Raw genomic sequence first — 24,398 nt, forward strand, 5'->3', positions numbered from 1 at the left:
TATACCTTGTAATAACCTATAATGGAAAAGAATCTGAGAAAGAATATATATATATATATATATGTGTGTGTGTGTTTGTGTATGTGTGTGTGTGTATATATATATATATATAACTGAATCACTTTGCTATACACCAGAAACTAACACAGCATTGTAAATCAACTATTCTTCAATTTTAAAAAAATTTTTTAAAAGGTCATTGTTTTTTTGTTTTTTTTTTTTTTGCTTTTTCCTTCCCCTCCTCTGCGTTTTAGTGGCTCACACATTGAAAACTGGCACTCCATCCTGAGAAATGGTCTGGTTGTTGCTTCTAATACACGACTGCAGGTAAATTTTCTGAATGCTTTAACGAGACCTCATTATTCTTCAGTGTTGGAGTTCGGTAAGCAGTCCTGTTGTTATGTTTTTACTTGCAAAAAGGGAAGCATGTGGGCTTTAAAAAATTAGGCAGAAGTAATTTTCACAAAATAAGTGAAGCAGAATTGATCTGTGCAAAATATAAAGATGAAAAGAAAAAGAAAATTGAGTTGTCTTATGAGAAAATAGTAAAATCACTATTTGACCTTAAGTAGAAAAAAATTATCAATCGAAAAGTAAAACCATACACAAATTCTCTGCTAATCTAACACTTGAGCACTGCCTCAGTGCGAATACTTGAACGGAAGAAAAGGTAGGACTAAGAAGAAGCAAAGTGGAGATTGGACTCCAAAGAGCCTTCAGCCAGCTGTTTTTCAGCCGCCAGGACGGCACTTGGGCAGGATGTCATGGGTGTGGTCCTTGTCTTTATTTACGCCTTTCATCGCCAGCATCCCACCTCCTCCTCATGCAGCTGATTTTCATCTGCTGATGGAAGGATGTCAGGAAATGAGATCTTCAACCCAGTCACCTGTGCAAGATTCCACAAGCTAATGACAATTGGGGTGATACAATTAAATATAAATGCCCATAAATACACATTTGTTGGCTTAATATTCAGTTCATACTGAATAAGGTGCAAGGGCCCTGGAACATGGAGTTAATAAGAATTTTAATTGTTCTGAGTAGTTTCAATTAATGAAACTCTCTGTAACTTGAAAAATCTAGAGGAGGGTAAGAATTGGGTGACAGTGCTGTATCATGAAATCTGGAAAGGATACTTTGTTGATATCCTAGCAGGTGAGAGTCCTGATCAGCTTTCTGTCGCATGTGTTTCTACCTGTTTTGTTTCCAGTATTTTAGAGTCATTAACGTAAAAGCCTACTACAGTACTGTATATTAAGTGACTGTCATCGGTAGGAAGGAAAACTTGTATCAAGGATTTTTTCTCTGGCTGTCATTTTCCATATATCAGTACACTCTCAATTTCAAGGAAGGATATTAGTACTCTTTTCAAATTAGACCATGGAATAAGGACGTTATCATTTCTAAGAGCTAATGAGACTGATGGCCTTCTTTTGTGGAATTATAAACATTTGAAACCATCAACTGACCACTTCCTCTCCCACCTCTTTGCATCTTAGCTCCACGGTGCGATGTATGGAAGTGGGATCTATCTTAGTCCAATGTCAAGCATATCATTTGGTTACTCAGGTAAGCTTGTGTTTCATTTCTAACCTCATATGTAACAGTTTCTTTTGTTGTTGTTGTGTATTCCAGACACAGTCTTTTATCAAGTGAATGAAGCTTATTTGATACATCTGTGTTAAGTTCATTTGATAAATGTCAGAAGTGAAAACAAAGATTACATGTCAAGATGAATTTATAATACTTTCCCTCATATGTAAGATGGAATATATGTTTTGTCAGTTTCAAAATTAATTTTTGTTTCAGTAGTTTCTGCATTTATTCCGTCTGCAGTAAATGTTGATAGTATAGCATGTGCAAAGCATTATGTAGAGCAATGAAAACTATACATACAAATTAATCTTCTCTCATTGGGTGTTAGTCTGTATCATGCTGACTTCTTGTCTTTGAATGATTATATATTCCATAAAAAAGTTTTAAGCAATACTTAGGATTAGAAAAACAGCCTCAAAACCGTCCTACTTATTGAACTTCTTGTTAATATTTTGGTGAGATTGTTTGAAAAAATATTTTGGAGTAAGTCGAAAGCATGTACTGAGGAGGAATAAAAAATACTTAAAGAATGATGACCAAATTGTTATCATTTGTAATCCTTAGGTAGTACAATTTTGGGTGTTTTTTTTCTTTGCACTTTAAAAATGTTTGGAATATCGCAATGATCAGTGTAATTTTTTTTAGAAAAGTAACTTACTCTGTTTAAATATAAAGTTATTATGCCCACTGTAAAGAGGTTGAAACTACATAGAATTATATAAAATAACAAAAGAAAAATTTTCCTACAACCGCGGTGTTTAGTGTATTTCCCTTCAGATTTTTAAATGCTTTTATATTCACGTACCTGAATATGTAGTTGGTTTTACTCATGTGCTTGTGTGTGTGGTGATATGAGCCCACTTGACAACTTCAGCAGATGTCGTTCACATGGTGCCTGGATGGTGAGTCTTAAGATCCTTAGATTCTAGAAGAGGGTACTTAGGGCTGATCACTAAGGGAACAGTAACCAGACTCACCTGACTTAATTACTCTGCCCAAGTGCATGCTCTCTCAGCCACAGCAAGTGGTTTCCCAGTGTTCCGTGTCAGTCTTCCCCAGAGCACGTGTCCTAAGAGCCCTAGGTGGACCCCGTATGCCTGTTCTGAGCCACCCTCGGATGTCACGTGGTGCCACTTCCCATGATCATTATTGGTCAAAGCAGTCACAAGCCCTCCACATTCAAGGGCTGGGCAATTAGACTCCATCTCCTGATGTAAAAGTGGCAGAGTCACATTGTAGAAAAGCTTATGTGTTGAGAAATACTGTTGCAGCAACCTTTAAAAATACAATATGCCAAGATAACACTAAGAAAGTAAATACCAGAAGAGTAAGATAGTATAGGAAAAAAATAACATAGTTCAATGGAGAAGACAATTAAAATCAGACTCTAAATCTTATTAAAATAGAATACAATAAAAAACCAACATAAAATCTGTTTGAATAAATAAATACAGCCTCAGCAGAGAGATGGAAAACACAGCAAGTCTTCAAGTATGTGATTTTCTTCTTCTTGTACTGGTTGGTGTACAGACTCTTCAGATGGGTCCACGGAAGGGTTTGTGGGGGTGACAGAAGAGTGTAAAATTTGCCTGTGTGAATGTTCATTTGTCTAGGAAGAGAGTCTATAGCTTTCTTCCGATTTTTTAAGTGTCCTTGATCCGGGAAAAAAAATGTAAGAACCCCTGCAGTAAGATGAAGTAGTGTTATACTTGGTGTTGAGAGCTGCAAGTTTAGGAGATAGAGAGCAAAACATACAGCCTCCCTGCAGACAGCAGCCTTTTCTCAGAACTGTGCCTCTGAACCCTAGGTCTTCCCCAACTTGCCCCCACCCACGTCGGCACCTTCCGGGGAATGACTGACTTAGAGGACGGTTACATCCACAGCATTTGCAGTTTGGTCCGTCGGTTTTGCCCATTCCTATTAAACCTATTATTGAAACAGCAGGAAATAAGCACACTTTTCAACTTCAGGATAGTAAATGAACATTAAAAATAAAATATAGCTACATATCTACCTAATCTAAAACAGATATGAATTTTAGTTCTATTTTGTGTATAGTAATTTACAGTAAAAAATCATGGCATTAACAGAGTAAGGTAAGACTTGTGAGTATCATAGCCAAAAGGACTTACATAGTTTTCCATCCTTGGAGGAATAGTGAATTCTACAGGAATTGCATATACATCAACGGTTCATGAAGTTAAATAGCAGTATAAATATATTTTTCGGATATTGTTCATATTTCCCACCCCTTATTCTCTTCACTCACGAGCAGTAAGAAAGAAATTTAGGTCCTGAAAAGCCTTTTAAAATCAAGTTGTGAGAATTTTCTAAGTATTATCAGTTTTATGTAAGAGAATGTCCTATCTTTTTTATTTTTTAACAGTTTTTATTGAGTTATAGTCATTTTACAATGTTGTGTCAGATTCCAATGTAGAGCACAATTTTTCAGTTATACATGAACATACATATATTCACTGTCACATTTTTTTTTTGCTGTGAGCTACCGCAAGATCTTGTATATATTTCCCTGTGCTATACAGTATAATCTTGTTTATCTATTCTGCATATGCCTGTCAGTATCTACAAATTTTGAGCTCCCAGTCTGTCCCTTCCCACCCCCCGCCCCCTTGGCAACCACAGGTTTGTATTCTATGTCTATGAGTCTTGTTTCTGTTTTGGATTAGGTTTCTGTTTTGTATTATGTGAGATTCCACATATAAGCGATCTCATATGGTATTTTTCTTTCTCTTTTTGACTTACTTCACTTAGAATGATAGAGAATGTCCTACCTTTTCAATGCAAAGAACAACCAACTGAATTTTCTCCTTTGTAGCTGGACCAGGACTTCCAGAACCCACTGACTTCCCACTACCCGCTCCTCCGTCCCTGGGCTGGGAGCACAGCGGCTGCTCCTTCAGGAGCCCCCTGTGACTGGCCTGAGGCTGCCAAGCCTTTGCCTAAAGTAGAACTTTGCAGTGTAGATGGATTATATTTTAAGCCGCATCATACAGTTTTGTTCCTAAATTACTCTTTGCTGGTGTTTTTAGGGATGAACAAGAAGCAGAAGGTGTCAGCCAAGGATGAGCCGGCTTCAAGCAGTAAAAGCAGCAACACATCCCAGGTGTCGTAGTGACTCGAGTGACTGCTTCTGATGAGTGAACTCTAGCTCCTTTAGCCAGCAGGATTTCAATAAATACTCAGGCTTTTTAAGTCTGCAGAATTATTTTAAGTGGTCATTACTCACACAGGAATGAAACTCACCCTAAAATGTAATAACCCAAATGCCTTTATTCAGTAAATACTCAAGTATTTCTTGAGCTCCTACTGTAATGCTAGACATCTCCTAGGCATTGGGCTACAGTGGTCATCAAAAACAGACAAATCCTCTTGGAGCCGACATTCTACTCAGTGGATGTAAATACATTAAATACAGATTTAGATAGAATGCTGGGTGCTAGTAAATCTTATGGGGAAAAATCAGGGAAAAGGGATATTGAATGCTGTGGAATGGGACATAGAACTAGAAGGAATGTTAAATGGGGTGGTCAGAAAAGCATGCTCTGGGAAGGTTCTGTCTGAGTAAAGACCTGTCAGTACTGAGTGCCCAAGCCATATGGCTCTCAGGGAGAAAGATCATTCCAGGCATAGAGAAGAGCAGACACAAATCCCTTGCTGTTTCAGAGAAAACAAGCATTCTGGACAAATTCCACTTGATAAATAATGTGACTTTATTTTTTTTTTAAAAACCAGTATAGTTAATCGAATATTCAAAAACAAAACCTCCAGATTTTCTACATGAGATGTTTCTGAAACTTCTGTACCTTAACGATACTATAAAAATGGGTTGGTTTTGGATAGTTAGATGATGTGGAATAATTGATTTTAATGTTTGAAAAGATCATGCAGCTTTAATTTTGTTTCCCTTGAAATAAAGATGCTAGGCTTCCAGTAAAAATAAATTTGAGTTCTAATTCTGTGTGGTGACGCTGTTGAGCCTTAATTTAGCATTTTTTTAATTCACTTTTCTTGAGAGTGATTTAATTATAATTATGTACAGAATTAAGTGATATAAAAAATATAGCTTGGCATTAAGAGAGAATTCAAGGATATTGCTGCTAGTCTAGATAGGCCTTTTTTAAAACTCTGGAGCTATCTTGGTGACTATTATTTTTTAATGATGATCATTTTTTTTCACTTGAGTGACTGTCCCATTTTTGCTCTAATGTTTAAATTCTTTTGGAATTTAGTCACAGAAAAAAGGACAGCAATCCCAATTCCTGCAAAGCCGTAATTTAAAATGCATAGCCTTATGTGAAGGTAAGTTGAAAGTTTTATAAACCACGTGGCACTAATTCTGTATCTTATCTGTATTTAAGAATTTCAGTATATTTACAGAATTTTCATGATGGACTAGTGCAAGCCTTATTCCTTTTGACCATCTCTAAGGGCACAAATGGAAAGTGGATGCAGCAGAGATCATAAAGGTTAAAACCAAAGAGCAGAATTGGCAGGAATTCAAACAGTGCTGTATTTTATTCTTGGCAGATATTTCAGAATGGTACTTATCTCTTTCTGATCAAGGATTGCTTATCTCTCTTGTCAGTATGCCCCCTTCTTCTTTGCATTGGTTTCTGGACATACAATACCATGAAAAATCTGAGAGATGAACCAGGTGCTGAGAAGATAACCCAATAGGCCTTTCTTGTTCCTACACTGAAGTTATTCTTCTATTCTGAATGTAGGACAGAAAATTGATAGACGATTTGCAAGGTCATATACTTTCCTTTGTTCTTGCTTTAAAATTTGACTTTGGCTAAAAATTTATTTTTTTCTTTTTGTGTTCGGAGTTTCAGTAGCCACTGTTAACTGTCTTTTAAGTTTTCAAAGTGATAGTTACAGAGGAGCTAAGTTGCGTTCTACATGGTTCCCAAGTCAGGACCTATTTGCTGTCATAACATGCAAGAGACTTCCTTCCTACTGTTATGCTAATCGCGTTCCAAATGTCAAACTGTTGCTTGGCATTTCACTAGTTTTATTTAAATTTCTTGATAGTTTATAGTAAGGTTAAACATTTTTCTTATGTTAATTTATGCATGTATTTTTGCTTTTAGATTTTTAAGAGAAGTAACTTCAAATAAAATAGTTCTGTAATTTTATCTTCCACTTACAGTGATCACCTCACCTGACCTGCACAAACATGGAGAGATATGGGTCGTCCCAAATACTGATCATGTCTGCACCCGATTCTTTTTTGTGTAAGTATAAAGGCTTAAATTTGTACAGTACTGTCTCCTCCATAAATGAGGTAGTAGTCACTACATTATTATTTGGTCCCCTTAGCTGCTGATATATTAACAGACGGGTATTTTCTTATCAACTGAACGCTTTTGTTTTATTTTAAGAAGCTATGAAAAACAGCGATGTTTAATTGCTTTTAACTTAGAAGAACTGAAGAAAAACATGGTGTCTTTAACCACTGTCTGTGTGTATGTATGTACACATGTGTATATAAGTGTATATATACATACATACAGGTCTTACATGTATCTAGCTAGATATATACACATAAATAGACACATATTCTTTGTATATTTAAAAAATACTAGAACTGAGAATGAGGACAACAATAATGAGAAAGTCTTAGTCCTATGAGAAGTTGATCTGCATTCCATATAATGTAGGCTAGCAATGCAGGGCATGTTAACGTGGATTTTTTGACACTGCTCTAGCATAAGAGCTGCATTAAAATACAATAACATTATTTTTCATCCTTAAACAAATCAGTGCAGTAGACCTGTGTGATTTTCACCCCTCCTTGCCTAACTCTCAGCCTTTTCCCATACCTGTTTCTTCCTCATCCATGATTGTATCACAGAAAAGACCTCAGGGAAGAGTTGAATATATCTGTTTTGTACTTTTACATCATTTTCTGAAAAGAAGCTGGAGAAATGCACTGGCTTGTTTTATAAGCCATGTCAAAATGACTATATCATGATTAGTTCAAAATACAGCGTAGCTGTAGCATGCTACACCTGCAGCATTTGATCTCTTAGCTTGTGACAGACTGTTCACAATGAAAATTTTATGAACTGCCTGGTTTTCTTTTGGATGGTCTGAAAACTGACTTTCTTACAACACAGATTTATATGTTATGTATTTGTGTATCTTTTGTGTTTATGATACATACTAATACATAGAATATATAGTATGAGATGTATACATATCTATAGATTTCATTCTTAATGGTGAGGCAGCAATGGGTATAGTGGAAAGAGCCCCCCTGCTTTTGATCAGACAATTTGTTTCCAGGCTGACCAGTTATTAGGTGACATTGGCCAAGCTGCACAACCTCTCTAAGCTTCATCAGTAGATCATATAGCATCATCCGCAGAGACAGTAGGACAGTATACTTGTGTCAGTCAGAATCCCAACAGGAAGCCACTGGCCCATGAGGAACATAACTTCTGTCGTCCGCAGTTAGATAACTTACAGAAGTGTGGTTATAGGGAAATCACAGGTCTAGTGTAGTAACTTGGGCCTGGTCGCACCAGAACTGATGCACATCCTAAGGTCCAGAAAAATAAGAACAGGAAGCAGCCAACAGAACCTGGCAGGAGAGCCGTTTCTAGTTCAGTGGCTTTGAAAGGAGTCATGGCCTTCAGTTCAGGGGTTAAGCAGCCCGAGGTGCCCTTGTGGGGCTGGAACCAAACAAAACCTTGACCTCCTGCCACTGCCCTGCTGGGATTCCCCATTGGCCAAACTCTACCATAAACTAGAGGGCAAGGGAGCATATTGACTGAGTCCACGTGAGTCAGCCTCCTGGGGCAGAAGGCAAGGTAGAGGAGGGAGCATTGGAGCTCCTGGGGCTCCTAGGAAAGCTGTCTTCACGCTGCTGCTTAAGGTTATGATTCGGAGTAAGTTAGCACAGTACAGGTCTCCACTGAAAGGCACTCACTGAATATTTTTTCTCTTCTTTCTTGACTGATCTTGACTATTATCCATGGTTAGAAGGTCAGCCTTCCAAAAACCACTTCCAACCACAGTTATTTCATTGAGTGACCTGGAGATTTTGACCAAAAAAATTACCCCAAATTCCTTTCCTTAACCTGACGTTAATTAGTTAACCTATACCTTTTAGCGTCTCGCTAAAATTCAAATTTGTTGAGCTAAATAAACAACTTTAGATATGGAAGTAGGCAGTAAACGTTTCTAGTATTATTTCTTTGCAGATTTACATAAATTACATGCAAACTGAATCAGTAGCGATAGATGTGTGGGTGTGGGTTTGTGTGTGTCGGCTGGAGAGAAGGATTTCTGTATTTCATAAGAAAAAAGTGAGGAAGGACCATCTGAAGAAAAGAGAAGAAAACACTTTCAATACATTCAGATGCTCTCCAAACAATGCAAAGGAAAAAAATTTTGTTAAGAGAATGATTTTCTTTTTTTTTATAAACACAAATGAGACTTCATCATTTTTGTCTACTCCGTCAGGAGAGAAGGAACTAATTAAGGACAATTGATAAGATTCAAAATACATCAAAAGGAGAATCCATTCACTAATTAATGTACATTCTAATTACAACTATCAGTTTCTTTCTTTATTTAGATACAATCACAGAGTTCTTGCCTCCCTAGTGGGGGTGACATCTAGGAAAAGAATAAGTTGATGAGAAAGAAGTGAGTTATCACAAATATACCATCATTAGATAGAAACTCAACTTCTGTTCTCGATCTATTTATTTATTTATTTTTATACAATATGTGATCTCTAATGTTACACATGCTTTGCCTCAAGACTAGGATATAAATTAGTGAGGGCTCTTTTTTTATCTGTTACTAAGTGAAAATATTAAGAATTATAATAAGTTCTGTGCAAATCTGATTTCCATAATGAAGGAGATAATAAATAGTCATTTAATATCCTAATTACATTCTTTCCAACAAGTAAATAATAACAGGGAATGAGAGGAATTTTAGGGAACAGAGTATCAGAAAAAAATTAAAACTAAAATTTAAAGGAAGATGTTTGTTAGAAGAAAAAAGAAAATAAGAAGTTTTAAAAATTTTTGTTGGAAAATTCTAAAAATCAAATATAAGTGCTTTAGGCAAACTGTCATAATTCAGATGTTAAGAACAGATCCCAGCCAAGTTTGAGTGTCTAGGAATTACTGCTAAAGCTTGATTTCATTGCTGACCTCGAGACACGTGTGTACAAAGACATTAAGGTCAGTATGTAGAAATAAGGCAGATGTTTTAAAAGGGCCAGAAGGTGGGCTTAACCACGGGATGTGAAAACCAAACAGACAGATAGTGCTCTAGTCACGTACAACGGAAATGTTAATTTCACAGTGCATGGGATTTTAAAGCTAGAAAGGAAAACTTGCCATGGGTTTTTTCCATAATTAGGACTAAATAATAAAATCCAAGAGAAGGTAAGAGATGATTTGGCTGAACAAACAGGTGTCGTCTAGTGCCATGGGCACCCCATGCTGCACTGCCCCCCCACCGCTGCCATAGAAGTGGGGGTATGTCTTCTCCCTCCACTGTTTTGGACCAAGGAAAGGTTAAGAACTACCAGGTTTTCGTATCCCACCAATTTGATGTTACCACCTACATGTTTAACACTTCAGTGGTTCTTTTGTTTAGAGCAGGCAGATCCACAAATCAATCATTTCCATATTTTCTCTGTTACATAGATTTAAGGTATATGTACCCCCTCCTATTTCTCAAAATATTTCAAGAAGTTCAGAAATTTGAGAGCAGGAAGGACCACATAAAACAGACCATTTGTAGATGAGATACATGGGGTATTTTTAGGTTCTTGAGTCAAGCAGATCTCAGTGCTAAATAAACTTCAGGAATTCCTATCCAAAGCCTATTTTATCTTTGCAGGTAAAGTTCAAATACCACCTATTCTGCGAAGCTCCTAATCAAAATTAATCTCTTCCTACAGCTCAGTGCAGAACTTCCATTTAAAATTCAGTTCATTCATTGTATCCGACTCTTGCACAGGGCTGTGAACTTAAGGGTGGACCCTTACGCTTGTTTTTTTACTGTCCTTTGTGCCCTGCATCAGCTCATCGGTACCCGATGCACAGTTTCTTGTCAGTAAATTTTTACTGAAGAACCAAAAAATGGCAAAAAGGAAAATATTTTGGAATATGTATGGGTTTTTTTTTTAATTTATAGAAGAAAATGTATGTTTTTTATTTCAGGTCAAAGTTTGAAATATATCTAAAGAGGTAGCTACAAGAAAAATGTTTAAAATAAGGACTGTATAATGGCCATTATGTGAAATAAGAGATGTCTTGCATTGTCATTTTCCAAAAGATACACAGTGTTTGAATGAGAACACAGCGAGAAGACAGCTTATTTATGAGGTTAGAAGACAGAACATTCAGTCATGGCTCAGTGACATAAGCTGTGTGACATCAGGCTGATACGATCAGGGAACTTTGCTTTATCCCCAGTCTGTAATAAATTCAATTTCTCTGTTTCTAGCCCAGATCTCTTTCCAAGATTGAAACTGCCACATCATTCCCCTGCTTAAAACTCTTTGGTAGCTGCTTACTATTTATAAGATGAAGTCCAGGTTCCTTTACAAAGGGAACCAGCTGCCTCCTCGGTGCTGTGTTCTTCCTTCTGTACCACTGCGTTGAAGGTCGAGGAGATTCAGTCCCCATCTGCCATTTTTCTCTGCCCAGCATCCCTCACCCTGGGGAGTTACGCCTCACGACCTGAACTGTGTGCTGGGGTTTCCACACTTCATGCTTTTGTTCGTTCCTTCCTCCTCTAGGCTGGGGTTGTCTCTTTCATTCTCTTCCCTCATACTTGTTTATCTAACCCCCGCGCCTCGTTTAAATATTAGTATATGCCTTCCCTTCTCCCAGAAAATTCTCTTGGTGCCTTTTTGCTGCTCCTTTTTGTTGCTATATAATACCCTGGGCATGTTTTTATTATTGGGTTATTCTTTTTTTTTAATGTATGGTCTTCTCCATTACTCTGTATACCTCTCGAGGTCGAGGACTATGTGGGTCACTTGTGTTTGCATAGAGGTTGGCAGATACGTAGGAATGAATGAAATGTTCATATTATAACTGCTTGCTGGATGTTTCTTCCCGAAAAGTCCACTAGTACCCAAAAATCATTATGCACAAAATGGAACCCATTATTGCTAAATCTGCTAACCAACTTCTCAGCTTCCTCAACTTATGCAGTCATTTCACACTTCAAAGAGACTTGAAACCTGAACTGTAGTTTCCAGTTTGTTTTTCTGTGCTCACTGGAGTCATCAGCTCCAAGTACATCTTTTCACAGTCTTCTTCTATAAATACCTTTGTTTCTGTGTGTTTCATTCTCTCCCCTAGAAGACACCAAAAGATTCCTCAGTATTCTCCATGCTTCTGATTTCTTCATTGCTCATAATCTATTTTGTACAATGTCAGAATTTAAAAATATTACCATTATTACACTAATACTACATTATTACCTGTTCAGTGCACAGAGACTGAAATCAAAAGTAAGCCAAAAAAGGAGGCTGGGTATAGCTAAATGGTAGAGCCCATGCTTAGTTAGCTAAATCTTTTTTTTAGAAGTCCTGGATTGAATCCCCAGTACCTCCATTAAAACAAACAGACAATAAAGTAAACTTTTTTAAAAAGGTAAGCCAAAAGGGAAACAATCATGACCCATCATATCTCCACTTAGAGTTAACTACACTTAATCTTTGGTGTGTAGCCTGCACTTCTGTGCATATAAAATTTTAAGATCATACTGTCTATACCAAATTAATTTTCAAAAAGCAGAGTTTTGATTATTCCTTGCTCGTAAAGGCTGGTAGTTAATGACAGATAAAAAGATGGCATTCTGCAACATAGAGCCCATTTTACTTCAGTTACATGCACGAACCACTGATTGAATTAAATTATTATCCAGTCTGTTTCTTGAAAACAGCTTGGAGTTGTTTTCCCCACTACTGTGCCTTTGCGCAGTCAGTCCAAATGCTTGACCTTTTCACCAGCTCAGCCTTTAGCCAATTTTTCAAGACTTAACTGTGTGATGGTCTTTTCCGTGGGGCCTTTCCCGATGTCCCGGTCAGACATGACATCTGTCTTGACTCTGAGTTTTGCTTGCCCTTTCTTTGTATCAGCTGCCTTGTCTGTCCTACAGTTATTTGCGTAACTCTATTATCTCCCCTAGTAAAATGCAAATTCTGTCTGTGTTTGGGGATCTTACGTCTTGTGCAGAAACACTTAATACATATTGAATGAAAGCAATGACAAAAGACCGAATGTTCTAACTTAATGAAGAGATTTATATAAAGTAGACACCACACTTACTGCATTAGATTTCTTACAAGAACGTGGGAGAAGTTCTGGGTGTCATTCAGTTCACAGTGAATTTCTCCTCTGTTGCTAATGAAAAACTGTGCTATCATTTCTGGGTTCCAGATGTAGGGAGTCAGAAAACAGATTTATGTGTACCAATCTTAAAGCTGTCACAAAGCTGCTATCATCAGCTGCTATAATCAAAATAAAGGTTGTCAATAGATTCAAATTTTTGTCCATGAAATGTCCTAATATACCTACCCAAGAGAGTTCCAGATAGACAGCTAAATTCCATCTATTGTCTTATTTTCTCTCTCACAGCTTTTTAAGTAAATTGATTTATTTTTCATTAAAATTTTAGTAATCTTTTTTGTATTCCTGGAAACAGAAGTAATTTTTGTATTGGATAGTTGCATTTTTCCTTCATTTTTCTAGTCAGATGTATCATTTCCCTACTGATATCATTCTTGCTCTATTTCTTTTTTTGTTTTTTAATTTTATTGCTTTCTAGTCTGTATGCTATATTGTAATAAATGCCCTAATGCCACTAGTCATTCATGTATCCAAGCCCTGCCCACTGACCAAAGCAAATGGAAGTTGGTTTTCCCTTTATTATCGTACAGTCTTCATAGTTGAAGCCAGCTGAATGCCTCTGGCCGATTTTAGCCTTCAGCCCACAGCTGTCGTGCTTCCTGGTGGCCCTCACGGACAATGGAAAAAGAAGCATTTTTCTTAATACTTTCTATCTCAGTCTCTCACTCTTGCGCTCTGTTCTCTCTTCTCCATTAGCTTTGAACGCTTTTTAAGTGTTGGTGAGTGTGTAATATTTGGCGACAGCAAACCCTTCCATTTGACCGGAAAAGAGAGTGAGGGGGCAGTGATGGGACGTGACTGGAGAGGATGTTTAGGTTTGGATTATGAAGAACCCAGCTATTCCACTCCAGGGACATTGGATTTTTTTCTGCAAGTGAAACGAAGGGCATTTGCATCACTCTAGCAGGGCAGAGAACAGTCTTATAGGAAGGATGGTGGGGGGATAAGTGAAGAGATAGATCAGTTATAATGTCATAGCAATAGTCTAGGTCAGCGTTTCTCACTACAAAAAATGCATTTGATACAGTGACTTGGGAAAGAGCAAGGCTTACGTCGTGTGGTACAGTCAGTACTCCCTGTCCTTCTCTCTTCCAATTTCATTGAAAAGTGCTAGCCTGGACAACCTAATTAATTTCAAAGCATGCTAACTGTACACCACCTGCAACTTGAAAATCACTCGTTTAGGTGAATGATAATGAAGACCTAAATGATGGTAAGGGCATCAGATGGAGAGAAGGCAAAAATGGGGAGAACTAGGAAAGTAGAAGCAAGATAATTTGATGATTTGCTGGATTTGGAAACATGCGCTAGCCAAGAATGACTGAAGTTTTCTTGTTGGTAGAGAGAGTAGATGGTGGTATTTCAAACTGAGGTATTGATAGAGTAGAAAAGAGCAGTCTTGGGGCAAATTAAATGCAGCTTTGAATAGATCACTTTTGTGACTTCTGTAAGAAAATCATAGTTAGGGAAAGATGTAAGGAGTGGAGATGCAGTTTTAGGAATCAGCGTGTGGGTGACAGTTACAACAATGGGAGAGACTAGAGTGAGTCTGCATATCGTGAGAAGAGAGCTCACCGAGAAGTGAATTGTGGATAAAACCAGGATTGAAATGGGAGGCCAGGGAAGAGGGTGCAATGAATGAGACTGAGAATTAAGAAGCAAAGGGCCAACTCCGGAGTGAAGAGATGACACAGCTTCAAGGAAAAGAGCCATCCGCTGTGCCGCGTGCCGCAGACACAGAGGATACAGCCTCCTGCCTTCATCAGCCGGAAGGCCACGGGCAGCCATTGTCAGTACTTTTCAGTAGAGCAGTAGGATCTGAAGAATGATTGCAGTGGGTTGAGGAAAAAATGAGAAGTTAAAATATATTACAGGCAATTCTTAATCAAAGTCAACTTTAAATTGAAAGGAGTAGAGATGATAGTATCTGTTAAGGCAAGAATATCTTATTCAACATTGTGTCCAAAGTATACAGGGCGTAGGAAGTGTGTTGACTGTACCAGAAGTGCCATGGAGAGAACAAACATGTTAGGAAGTTTAAGGTGGAGATCCATGGTGGACGGCATCTGAAATGGGAAGCCACCAAGAACCAAAACTGTTCTAAGACCTGCCACTCTTCCCACTTCTCTCCAGGCACTCTGGTTCTTTTATTGTGTCTACTCCATTCTCCTTTTGTCGGTCTGTTTTGTTTTCCATAAGCTACATCCTTGCGGAGTTAGCCCAGCTGACTTGGTGAAACACAGTTACCTCCTTTGGGCTGAGCCTTCAAGCCAGGTTGCTTCCACAGCCCTGGCTCCGGATTTTGGATGGCTTACCTTACCCTTGGTACAGTGACTAACCAGATTTTTACAGAAATCAAGCTAACATATTTTACTTGCTTAATAAAATATATCTTTACACAGTTTGCCACAAAACATCTGATTAGATCTGCGTAATTCTAAAGCATTTCACTTTACATGTCCTCTGGTTCTTAACATGGCACTTACTGTTTGGTCTCCTGAGAAAATATTTATAACTGGGCTTTGTATCACATATCCCATACTTTTTTTTTTTTTTTACAATAATGTTTCACCATTGGGTGCCTTATATATACACATTTGTGTGTATTTGTGTGTGTGTGTGTGTGTGTGTTTGGGTAAGAACTAACCAAGTAGACAATGTTGGGCCATTTCTTAGGAATTTAAACTTAATGCAAATGCAGTTATCACTAGTTTTTTAAGCAGTTGATTATGCAAGGACCTACGTTCTCATTGCTGTATGTCATCTTGTTTCATTTTTCTGTATTGTGCTATTTCAGGAGAATTTAAGTATGGTGAGGAAAAGACAGGGGTGCACACTAATCTTTGAGACACTGTGCTTGTACCCCTTGTTATCTATTTTGAAGTAATTGTCACTTCTCTAAAGCTTCTGTCTTGAAGTCATTTTTATTAAAGTAAAATTAATTCATCATCTATTCTACTCTGAATATTATCATGGAAGTTTAAAAATGCATTCTTGGGAAATTCTTATTGCCCAAGTAAGTTTATTTGAGGGAATGAATTGTCATCTAAAATGTAATTATTTCTTTCTAAAGGACTTAGTAATTGCTGTCCTTTAATGTTATTTTTTCACTTCTATTGCTTAGCTAAACTTAGCAGACTTACATTCTTATATGAAGTGCCGGCATAAATAAAACTATGTTATAGTCAGACTAAATAGAGCAACCAGTGATAAGAAAAAAATACGCAGCACTAATTACAACAGAATAATAATTAGAAGGCAGGCATGGCAAAGGAGCGATGGTAGAAAGTGCAGTGATTTTTCTAGAGTCTCACTGATCAGCAAATAAGGAAATGATTGAAGTAGGAGTAGAGTTAAGAAGTCCAGAACCTAAGGGACATAAACCTGAACTTTTTATTTTCTTTCTCAGTGGGCTTCATGTAACAACTGCTGGGGGACATGTTTGCAAGGCCAAGGACACTGGGGTGCTTCCTGCCTCTCAGGCGATGTTTTGTGTAGGGTTAAAAAAGTTAAAGTTAAAAATGAAGGGGCAAATCAGGGCATGATGTAGAGTAGAAGAAGCCGGTGCTTAGTAATGCTAGCACGTTATTAAATACAACTGGGAAATGACTGTCTTTGGGTCTTGATTCCCTTGGACTATTTTTCAGATATCAGGTAGCATTTCTAAGCTGTTTTAAATGCTTTGGGGATGTTTTTGAATGTTTCATCTTTCTGAATGTTTTATGTTTCTATGTTTTGTGTTTTAGCTATGAGGATGGCCAAGTGGGAGACGCAAATATTAACACACAAGAAGGAGGCATTCACAAAGAGATCCTTCGAGTAATTGGTAATCAAACTGCTACTGGTTAAAGGACCACCATTTAAAATTAACGTGATTTGAAAGCCTTCCTCGGGTTCAAAGCTGGATTTTGAACTGAAGAAGATGATAAAAATAATTTATTGTTATTATAAACAAAATTAACCCTTTGAATACTGATTTTTTTCTTAGTATTTCTAAGTATCTCATTAAATACCTAAAATGGTACAAAATTTATCAATTGTAGGGTTATGGAATCTAGTAATAAAATTACAACAGCACTTAAACTGAAGTTTGGGTTGCTCACACAATAAACAGATTGAAAAAACAGTTTTGTGCTGATATTTTTATATTAAACTCTTTAATTGGAAATTTGGTATTATATACCTACATTTTAGGGCACCAAAATAGAATTGAGAACATTTTATATTGGCATCTAAATCTATAAGATCCTTTGCAATAAGTATAATATTTGCACATTCTCATGTGCTGTATAATTAGCAGTATGAACGTTTGAATGTTTTGGGGAGGGATGTTTCCTCTTCTGTTATTTTTCTTTATACAAAAACAACTAGGTTTTAGATGCAGTGCTTTGCCCAAAAGTATGTAATATACATATCTATAGATTCATGCATCAGAATGTGTGGTTATGCATATATGTGTGTACGTACACATATATGTATTTTAACAACAGAGATGGCACAGCTCCACAACTCTTTTCTCATTCAATGAAAAGAAAATAATATTCAGTAAGCAGGAAATCTGGACGTAAACCAAGATATGAGCCAAATTCACCACCATTCATTCACTGAAAATATTTGCAAACAAGTGTTCTATTTGTTTAAATAATTTTCCCCTTTGGTTAAAATTCAGTTCGTTATAATGTTATGACTTGGGGATCATAGACACCCCTGGTGGACTAAATCTGTATTCGAATGATCATATGTTGAAAAGAAAGGCCTCAGAATTTAAACATACAGTATATATATATTTTTTATTTCCTATAATGAACATTTTTTACATTTATTTATACCACACCAGCATTTTTATATTTTTTCATCTAATATTTATGCTTATTTTTTTCATATTGAGAAAGAAGACAAACTTTGAAGTTTCTTTTATATTTAAAGAACACAAATAAGTTTACAGAGAACAGTAACACCAGCTCTCTGCATTCTCCTTTCAAGAGTCATGTGCTCATCAAAACCATTCTGTTTCTTTAGGTCCTAAAGTTCTTAGTCATTGCAAGTTTTAAGTGACAGTGTTGATTTTCCTACATGATGTTTTGGAATAAGGCCATTCATGAGAGCAGTTTAATTAGCAAGTCTGCCACTCTTCAGACCCTGAATCAAGGCTCATATCTGATTCTAATTTATTCAGACAGAAAAAATTAAAATGTATATTCATTTGCAAGTATAATGTTATAAATTCTTGTGTTTATTTCCTTTGGTGTAAAAGGTGAGAATAAAGGTCATACACATTGTTAAGGGTTGCTATTTAGGAAGTATTTACTAATCATTTGTTTTCTTATATTGTAAATAATTGATATGCCACTTATTTCTGCAAACATAGACTTGAAGTGGTTGGGATATTAATCATTGTGAAAGGATCCACTTATAACATTGATCTGTTTTGACTTGTGCCTCTGAATTCAAGGCCAGACTGAAGGATAATATAGGTGTGGTAGGGCCAAGATACAGTATCTTATTTAGTTTCTGTGACCAGATATTTGAAGACTTTACATGGGACAAGAAGACTACTTGTTTCTTTCTGCCAAGGCTCCCCAAATCTGCCAGATCCCTTTGACTGTGTTTTTAAAACAGTTTTAAGCAACAAAATTACTTTTTCAAATTAATTTTGGGGACATTCATTTATATATGACATAAATATGAGGATGTAATAGCAGAATTTAGAAACTGAAATTTTGGAACCCAACCTGTTTGGCCACTAGAACCACTGAGGCACCTCCAAAAACTCTCTCTAGTGCCTCCAAGCGTAATTTAAAAATCACTGATCTAATCCACTCAGTTTACTTAACAGTTGAGTGATCTGTAAGGAGGCATATAGTATTAGAATCTTAACCGGAAGGGTAGCTTGGAGGACTCAAGGGAGACTGTTTAGGGGAGACAAAACTCCATAGTGCAAATTTCTACTGCCAACTTAAGAATAAAAATAGATTCATCTATCAGAGAAAGGAAAGTCGTTGATAGTTTTAGTGCCCATTAAATACTATAGATAACGGACATCTTTTATGATAATTAGATGTCTTCTCATGGTAGTTAACTGAATGTTCTTGCAGTGCAGAATGACAGATTTTAGTTTGTTTTGAAAAATTGTGTCAAAGCCTTCGTAAGCCAATATTGTAAGTAAAACCAATCTTTTAATTGGCCTTTGATATTGAGAATATTATAGCATACTGATGCTTATCTTTATTTCTAAAGAATCTGATTTCAGTACCCACCTTTAGTAAATGAAAAGTCATGCTTTCAAAATCCAAGCAGGTCCTTAAAATTTATAAGTTTAAATATTATTATGCCTTGATTCAGTCAACCCTGTTAAGATTATATCATTTGACTTACCTGATGATTCTAAACGTATGATATTGTACTGCATTTATATCATCATTTCACGTCTGTTCACTAATGCTTTGTCATAGTTCTATTAATTGTGTATCCATTACTACTTAATATTAACCCGTTGAGCAAAGACAGTCATTTATTTTCATTCTTGAAGTAGGGGAAGAAGGACCTTAATTTGTTAGTTCTACTCTTCCCCTGCATTACTGATCTTGTAAACATTTCACTGTGACTAATTTGTCCTCTTTCGTTGTCCATATATTTAATAAGAGAAGAAAATGGTTGAGTATTCGAGAAGAGAAAAAAGTATTCAGTAGAATATATACAACCTAGTGCTATGGAATACATTATGTAAGGTACTTCTGGTGCCTTAGATTGCATTATGTTGAAAAGATTTTTATTTTGTTACTCAGCAGATCTCAGACAAATGTTGGATTTGAAGGTGGTCTTCAAATTTAAATTTTAAATATGAGTGCCACATCCTTAAATTTACTATCAAATCCTGTGTAATGTAAGAAACTAAGCCAAACTATTGTTAATGCTCCAAATGTTTCTCATTGAAAAATTTAAGAGTTTAGAAAAGAAATCCCTCAATGATTCTCCCCTTTCCCCTAAAAGAAAGGAAACTTAATATGTAAAGTCTATGAATCTTTACACTGAAGGAGTTTTAAGCAGTACTTTATACCGTAATACCGTAACTTGCCTTAGGGCATGGGGTTTCAGAAAGTTCAAAGGAAAACCTTATCATCCTTGTTGAAGTCTGGATGACTTCATCAGGTGGTGATTTAATATGTCATGAAGGGCCCTTCAACCTTGGACTGTCTACCATCCAAATATGTGGATTTCACGGTGGCACTTGAAGCACATTTTTAAAATATTATGATGTTATTCTGTTGTCCTGCTGAATTCTTCATTATTACACTACCTCAAGACAAATGATCATCTGTTTGTTAAGATAAATTGGGTTTCTAGTATAAGGAACAAACAAAATTTTACAAATGGAAGTCATCAAATAATTCAGTCAGAACCATGCTGGATCTATATTGTCAGTTACCTCTGGACAATACAGTAATACAAATATTCCAGTCACCAGTGATGAATAACATAATTATCACCCAATGGGTTTTATGAAGGGGCTTCAAGTTGCAAAATTTGAAATTAATTCATTCTCTTTTAGGTTTGGTTTTCCACATGGGCCAATTTTATGTCCGTTCACTTAAAGTCACAGAGAATTTGCCCAACGTAAGCAATTAAAGAACTGAGATGCCCAACTGCTATGCCAGAATGGCAGATTGAATACTCAAGTATTCTGGCATTGAGTGTCAGCTAAATTTTTGTCCGATTATATATACATTTGATGTATATTATTACCCCGTACATTTTTCTTGGTAATTTTGTATACACTATGATATATTAGGGTAAGTTTTTGTAGTTCAAAGGAATTTCAAGTAGTTTTTAGACAAAACATATCCATGAGTGTGAAAAAGCTGTGTTGAAGAATAGATTACATTACACATTTACCAGCAAGTCAGTAAAAAATAGTGCTTATTTACATAGTCAACATAATTTAATGGTCTAAAAATAATTTCTTCAATCTGCCCAGTATTTAATGTATCAGTTGGATTTTAAAAAATGCAGCCACTCCTTTATGTAAACATCAGGATATGCCTGTGTTCCTTTAATGATACAGCCTTCTTTACATTACATTTCTTGACTTTTGTGCACAAAATAGTATTGCAACTTGCTATTTAGCCTTCGGTGCCTTCGAGTTATTATAAATATTTAACGATCTGTACATAATGTAAATACTGCCAAAAGATCACTAAGGCCAAATATTTTCTCTATTCACTTTTTATTGCACTTGCTTTCTATTGCTACTTAAGCCTCTTTTATCCAGCTTTGTAATAGTTCTAACATTGTAGCCAATGTAAATGTTTACTTTCAATAAATCTGAATTTGTTCACCAAGTCTGGTATATGTGGGCACTATTTTGAAAACTCGCTTAGGCCTTAGATACTCCTCGTGATAAATCTTGCTTCTGGGGACTAGATATTTGAAGTTTTCAGCAAACTCTAAAACATGAGGTTGCCCTGTTCACTGAAAAATACTTTTAAAATAAGAGGGAATAAAAGAAAATAATTCTTCTTGCCAGTATTCCCCAAGCAGTTGCCATCAGTTTAATTGGTCATGTGAGTACCATTTGAATTTCAGGGTCTGTCAAGAAATACAGGATTCAAGCAGAAGATTTTTGTACATTTTGTAAGTATGCTCTGTTTATAAAACACCTAAGCATAATACCAAATGGAGCATTTCAAGTGAACTGTCCTGAATTTTCGAAGCATTTCTGACTTGATTAGTAATTGGAAAATGATTTTTAAAGCACCACTTTTTATAAAATACCTTTCATTAACTGAATAAGACAGTAGTCTATAACTAAGTACGGTTCTCTCAAAACATGAATGGTAAATATTTATGAGAAGCTAAGTTTATATCCTCATAATAAATAAAATAGCATTTTACTCATGTTAAATTTATAGCTGAAAACCATAGATAACAAACTTGTATTTTTTAGACTTGTTTTCACTCTAGATTTTACTCTAGAAATACTTGTTAAAGTCTAGTATGCATCTTGACAGTCAGTATAAGGGATAAGGGAGTATTAGATTTTGTGTTGGCCTCAGGAGCCTTCAATCCACTTGGGAAAGGAAAACACACACATTTGAAATAGTTCACGAGCAGCACAAGGCCAGTGATGTTGAATGGAAAAGACCAGTCGTGTAAGCACCACTCAGGGAAGGAGCAGATCACCTACATCAGAGCGATGGGAGAAAGACCATGGAGGACCATGGGCATTAGCAAGACGCTTAACAGACTGTCTCCAACCTGTGGACAAAGGTCTTTAAAACAAAGATGGAAGGACAATTGGTACAGGAAGGAAAGTAGGCGTACAGATGCAAGAATCTTGAGTGAACCTCCAAAAACTCATAAATACTTTCACATTCATTGCAATAAAAACTGCAATCCAAAGGACATTTTGATTATTTAATCCTTTGTTAAAAAGATGCTTAATCCTTAAATTAGTGTGAATGAGCAATGTGTTACTAATTTCCATTTATTCACCACTTTTCATAATCTTTTTGCGACAAAGTTACAGTGATTGGCTTGTACATCTGCTTTTGCTTTGCTTTGTAGGTAATATAAATGTTAGAAAGCAGTTACTGTTTTGAGTTTTTAGCTTTTGATTCCTCAGCCAAAATTTTGATGATTTCATCTTTTTGACTTCATGGCCCAATCTTACTGATGCCTGGAGCTGTCATTCCCTCTGACAGGGAATGACATTTCTCCTCATAGGAATATAGCTGAAAAGAATAGTTCGTAGTTCTACGTTTGAAGTTAACTTAGAAGTTACACAGGCTGGTGTTTTTTTGTTTTCTTTTGTTTTTTTGAAAGCCAGAGTTGAGAATCCATGAGAGTTTGCTATTTGGCCTCTATTTCTGTTCCCATCTTTTAGGTCCCTCTTTTTCATTTTTTCAAATAGTAGTGACTTGTATCAAAGAAGACTAAAAATTTCAAAGGTACCAAATATATAGTTTAAAAATCATGTATTCTTGAATTTCAGAGAAGAGAAATTTTTGATTAGACAGGATTTGCTTTATGTAGTACTTAATAGTCTAGAAAGCATTTTCACACAGATTGTCTCATTTTCCCATCAAAATAGCTCTGTGAAATGTAGTAGGAGATATTTTTATGTCTTATAGATGAGAAGTAAACACCTTGCCAAAGGGATCACTCGGCTCCAAACTGAGGGTCAGGGTTCCTGAAGCTCATCTTTGCGCTCTTCCTAATTAACCGTGTTTATTACTGCTGACATCCCAGCTGGATGGAGAGCAGATGTGAGAATTACAGCAGACTAATGGGAAGAGTCAGTGGAGAGTCAGGTCCAGTTGCCTTGAAACACTGTATCAGGGAGTCTAAATACCATTGCACAGGCTGGGGGTGGTTTTATTCTAACCAGGAGAATCTGGAAGGAAAGAAGTCTGCCCTTGATGTAATTGGCAATGGAGAAATCATTGTCAGCCCTTGGGTGAGTGACATCAGAAAAGTGGAGTTTTGGAAGCATGCTGGCAGCTGTATCAGAAGGATTTCAGTGAGAGGTAGAAAGCAAGAAACGTTAGAAGTCAGTTCTAGCAATTCTGACAAGTACAAAGGCCTGGAGAGGAGGAACTGAGAAAAAGAATGGGTGGAAGAGACAGGATCTAGGAAAAAGCAATAAATTAGGAAATGAGAGATGCAATTTATATGTTGAGGATAAGTTAATATAAATTGAGAATGATTTTCCCCTGGACTGTATTGGGGATCAATTCCAACTCCCTTATTCCTTTTAGGATTCTGGAAAGAGAGGACCAACTGAAGACTATGGTCTGGCAATGCTCTCTCCACACCAAGAAGCCTAAAAGCACATATTTAGCCACATGAAGGGGAAGTGTGGAGTGGGGTGCTCTGGGCCACAAGGGGACATGTTTGTGAACACACCTCACCTTCCTCCTGCAGAACTAGGCCTGCTAAATACTGAGATCTGTAAGAGGATGGTTGTAGTAGTTCAGCAAGTCTTGTGTCTGTTTTGATGTGACTTACCATTTCCCAGATCTGTCAGATTGTCAAGTTGTGTGTGTGTGTGTGTCCAATGCACTGCAGCCTGGGGAACACTGAAAACTCACCGCCTAGGATGGTAGCACTTTTCCCTTCACACCCTGCTTGGAAGGCACTGTCCGCTGTGATGGCTCCATTTCCCACTGTGGAGCCTGATGGACTCCTAAACCTGCAGATCTTGTCCCTGTCTCTCCCCTGAGCTTCAAATTCATGTGATCAAATACTGCCAAACAAGCATCTGTTCCTTGGTGTTCCTAGGATACCTCAAATGAACTCTAACCAGTGTTCCCACCCCCACCATTCGACTCTCCTCTTGCACTCCTCTCCAAGAACCAGTGAACCCCACCATCCACCTGT

General features: G+C 36.8%; 1 protein-coding gene across 4 annotated transcripts in view; it reads left to right on the forward strand.

Annotated features, from left to right (window-relative positions):
• PARP8 (poly(ADP-ribose) polymerase family member 8) overlaps positions 1–21,358 on the forward strand; it is a 163,568-nt gene extending 142,210 nt beyond the window's left edge. For all 4 annotated transcript variants that reach the window (XM_064480529.1, XM_010974312.3, XM_010974303.3 and 1 more), the window contains 6 exons: positions 255–327; positions 1,500–1,569; positions 4,647–4,720; positions 5,847–5,916; positions 6,770–6,854; positions 16,766–21,358. In XM_064480529.1, coding sequence (XP_064336599.1) covers positions 255–327; positions 1,500–1,569; positions 4,647–4,720; positions 5,847–5,916; positions 6,770–6,854; positions 16,766–16,868 — 475 coding nt within the window. In that variant the 3' untranslated portion in view covers positions 16,869–21,358. The remainder of the gene's footprint in view (positions 1–254; positions 328–1,499; positions 1,570–4,646; positions 4,721–5,846; positions 5,917–6,769; positions 6,855–16,765) is intronic.
• Positions 21,359–24,398: the final 3,040 nt, after the last annotated feature.

Source organism: Camelus dromedarius, chromosome 3 (genome assembly GCF_036321535.1).
Source record: "Camelus dromedarius isolate mCamDro1 chromosome 3, mCamDro1.pat, whole genome shotgun sequence".
Lineage (NCBI taxonomy): Eukaryota > Metazoa > Chordata > Mammalia > Artiodactyla > Camelidae > Camelus > Camelus dromedarius.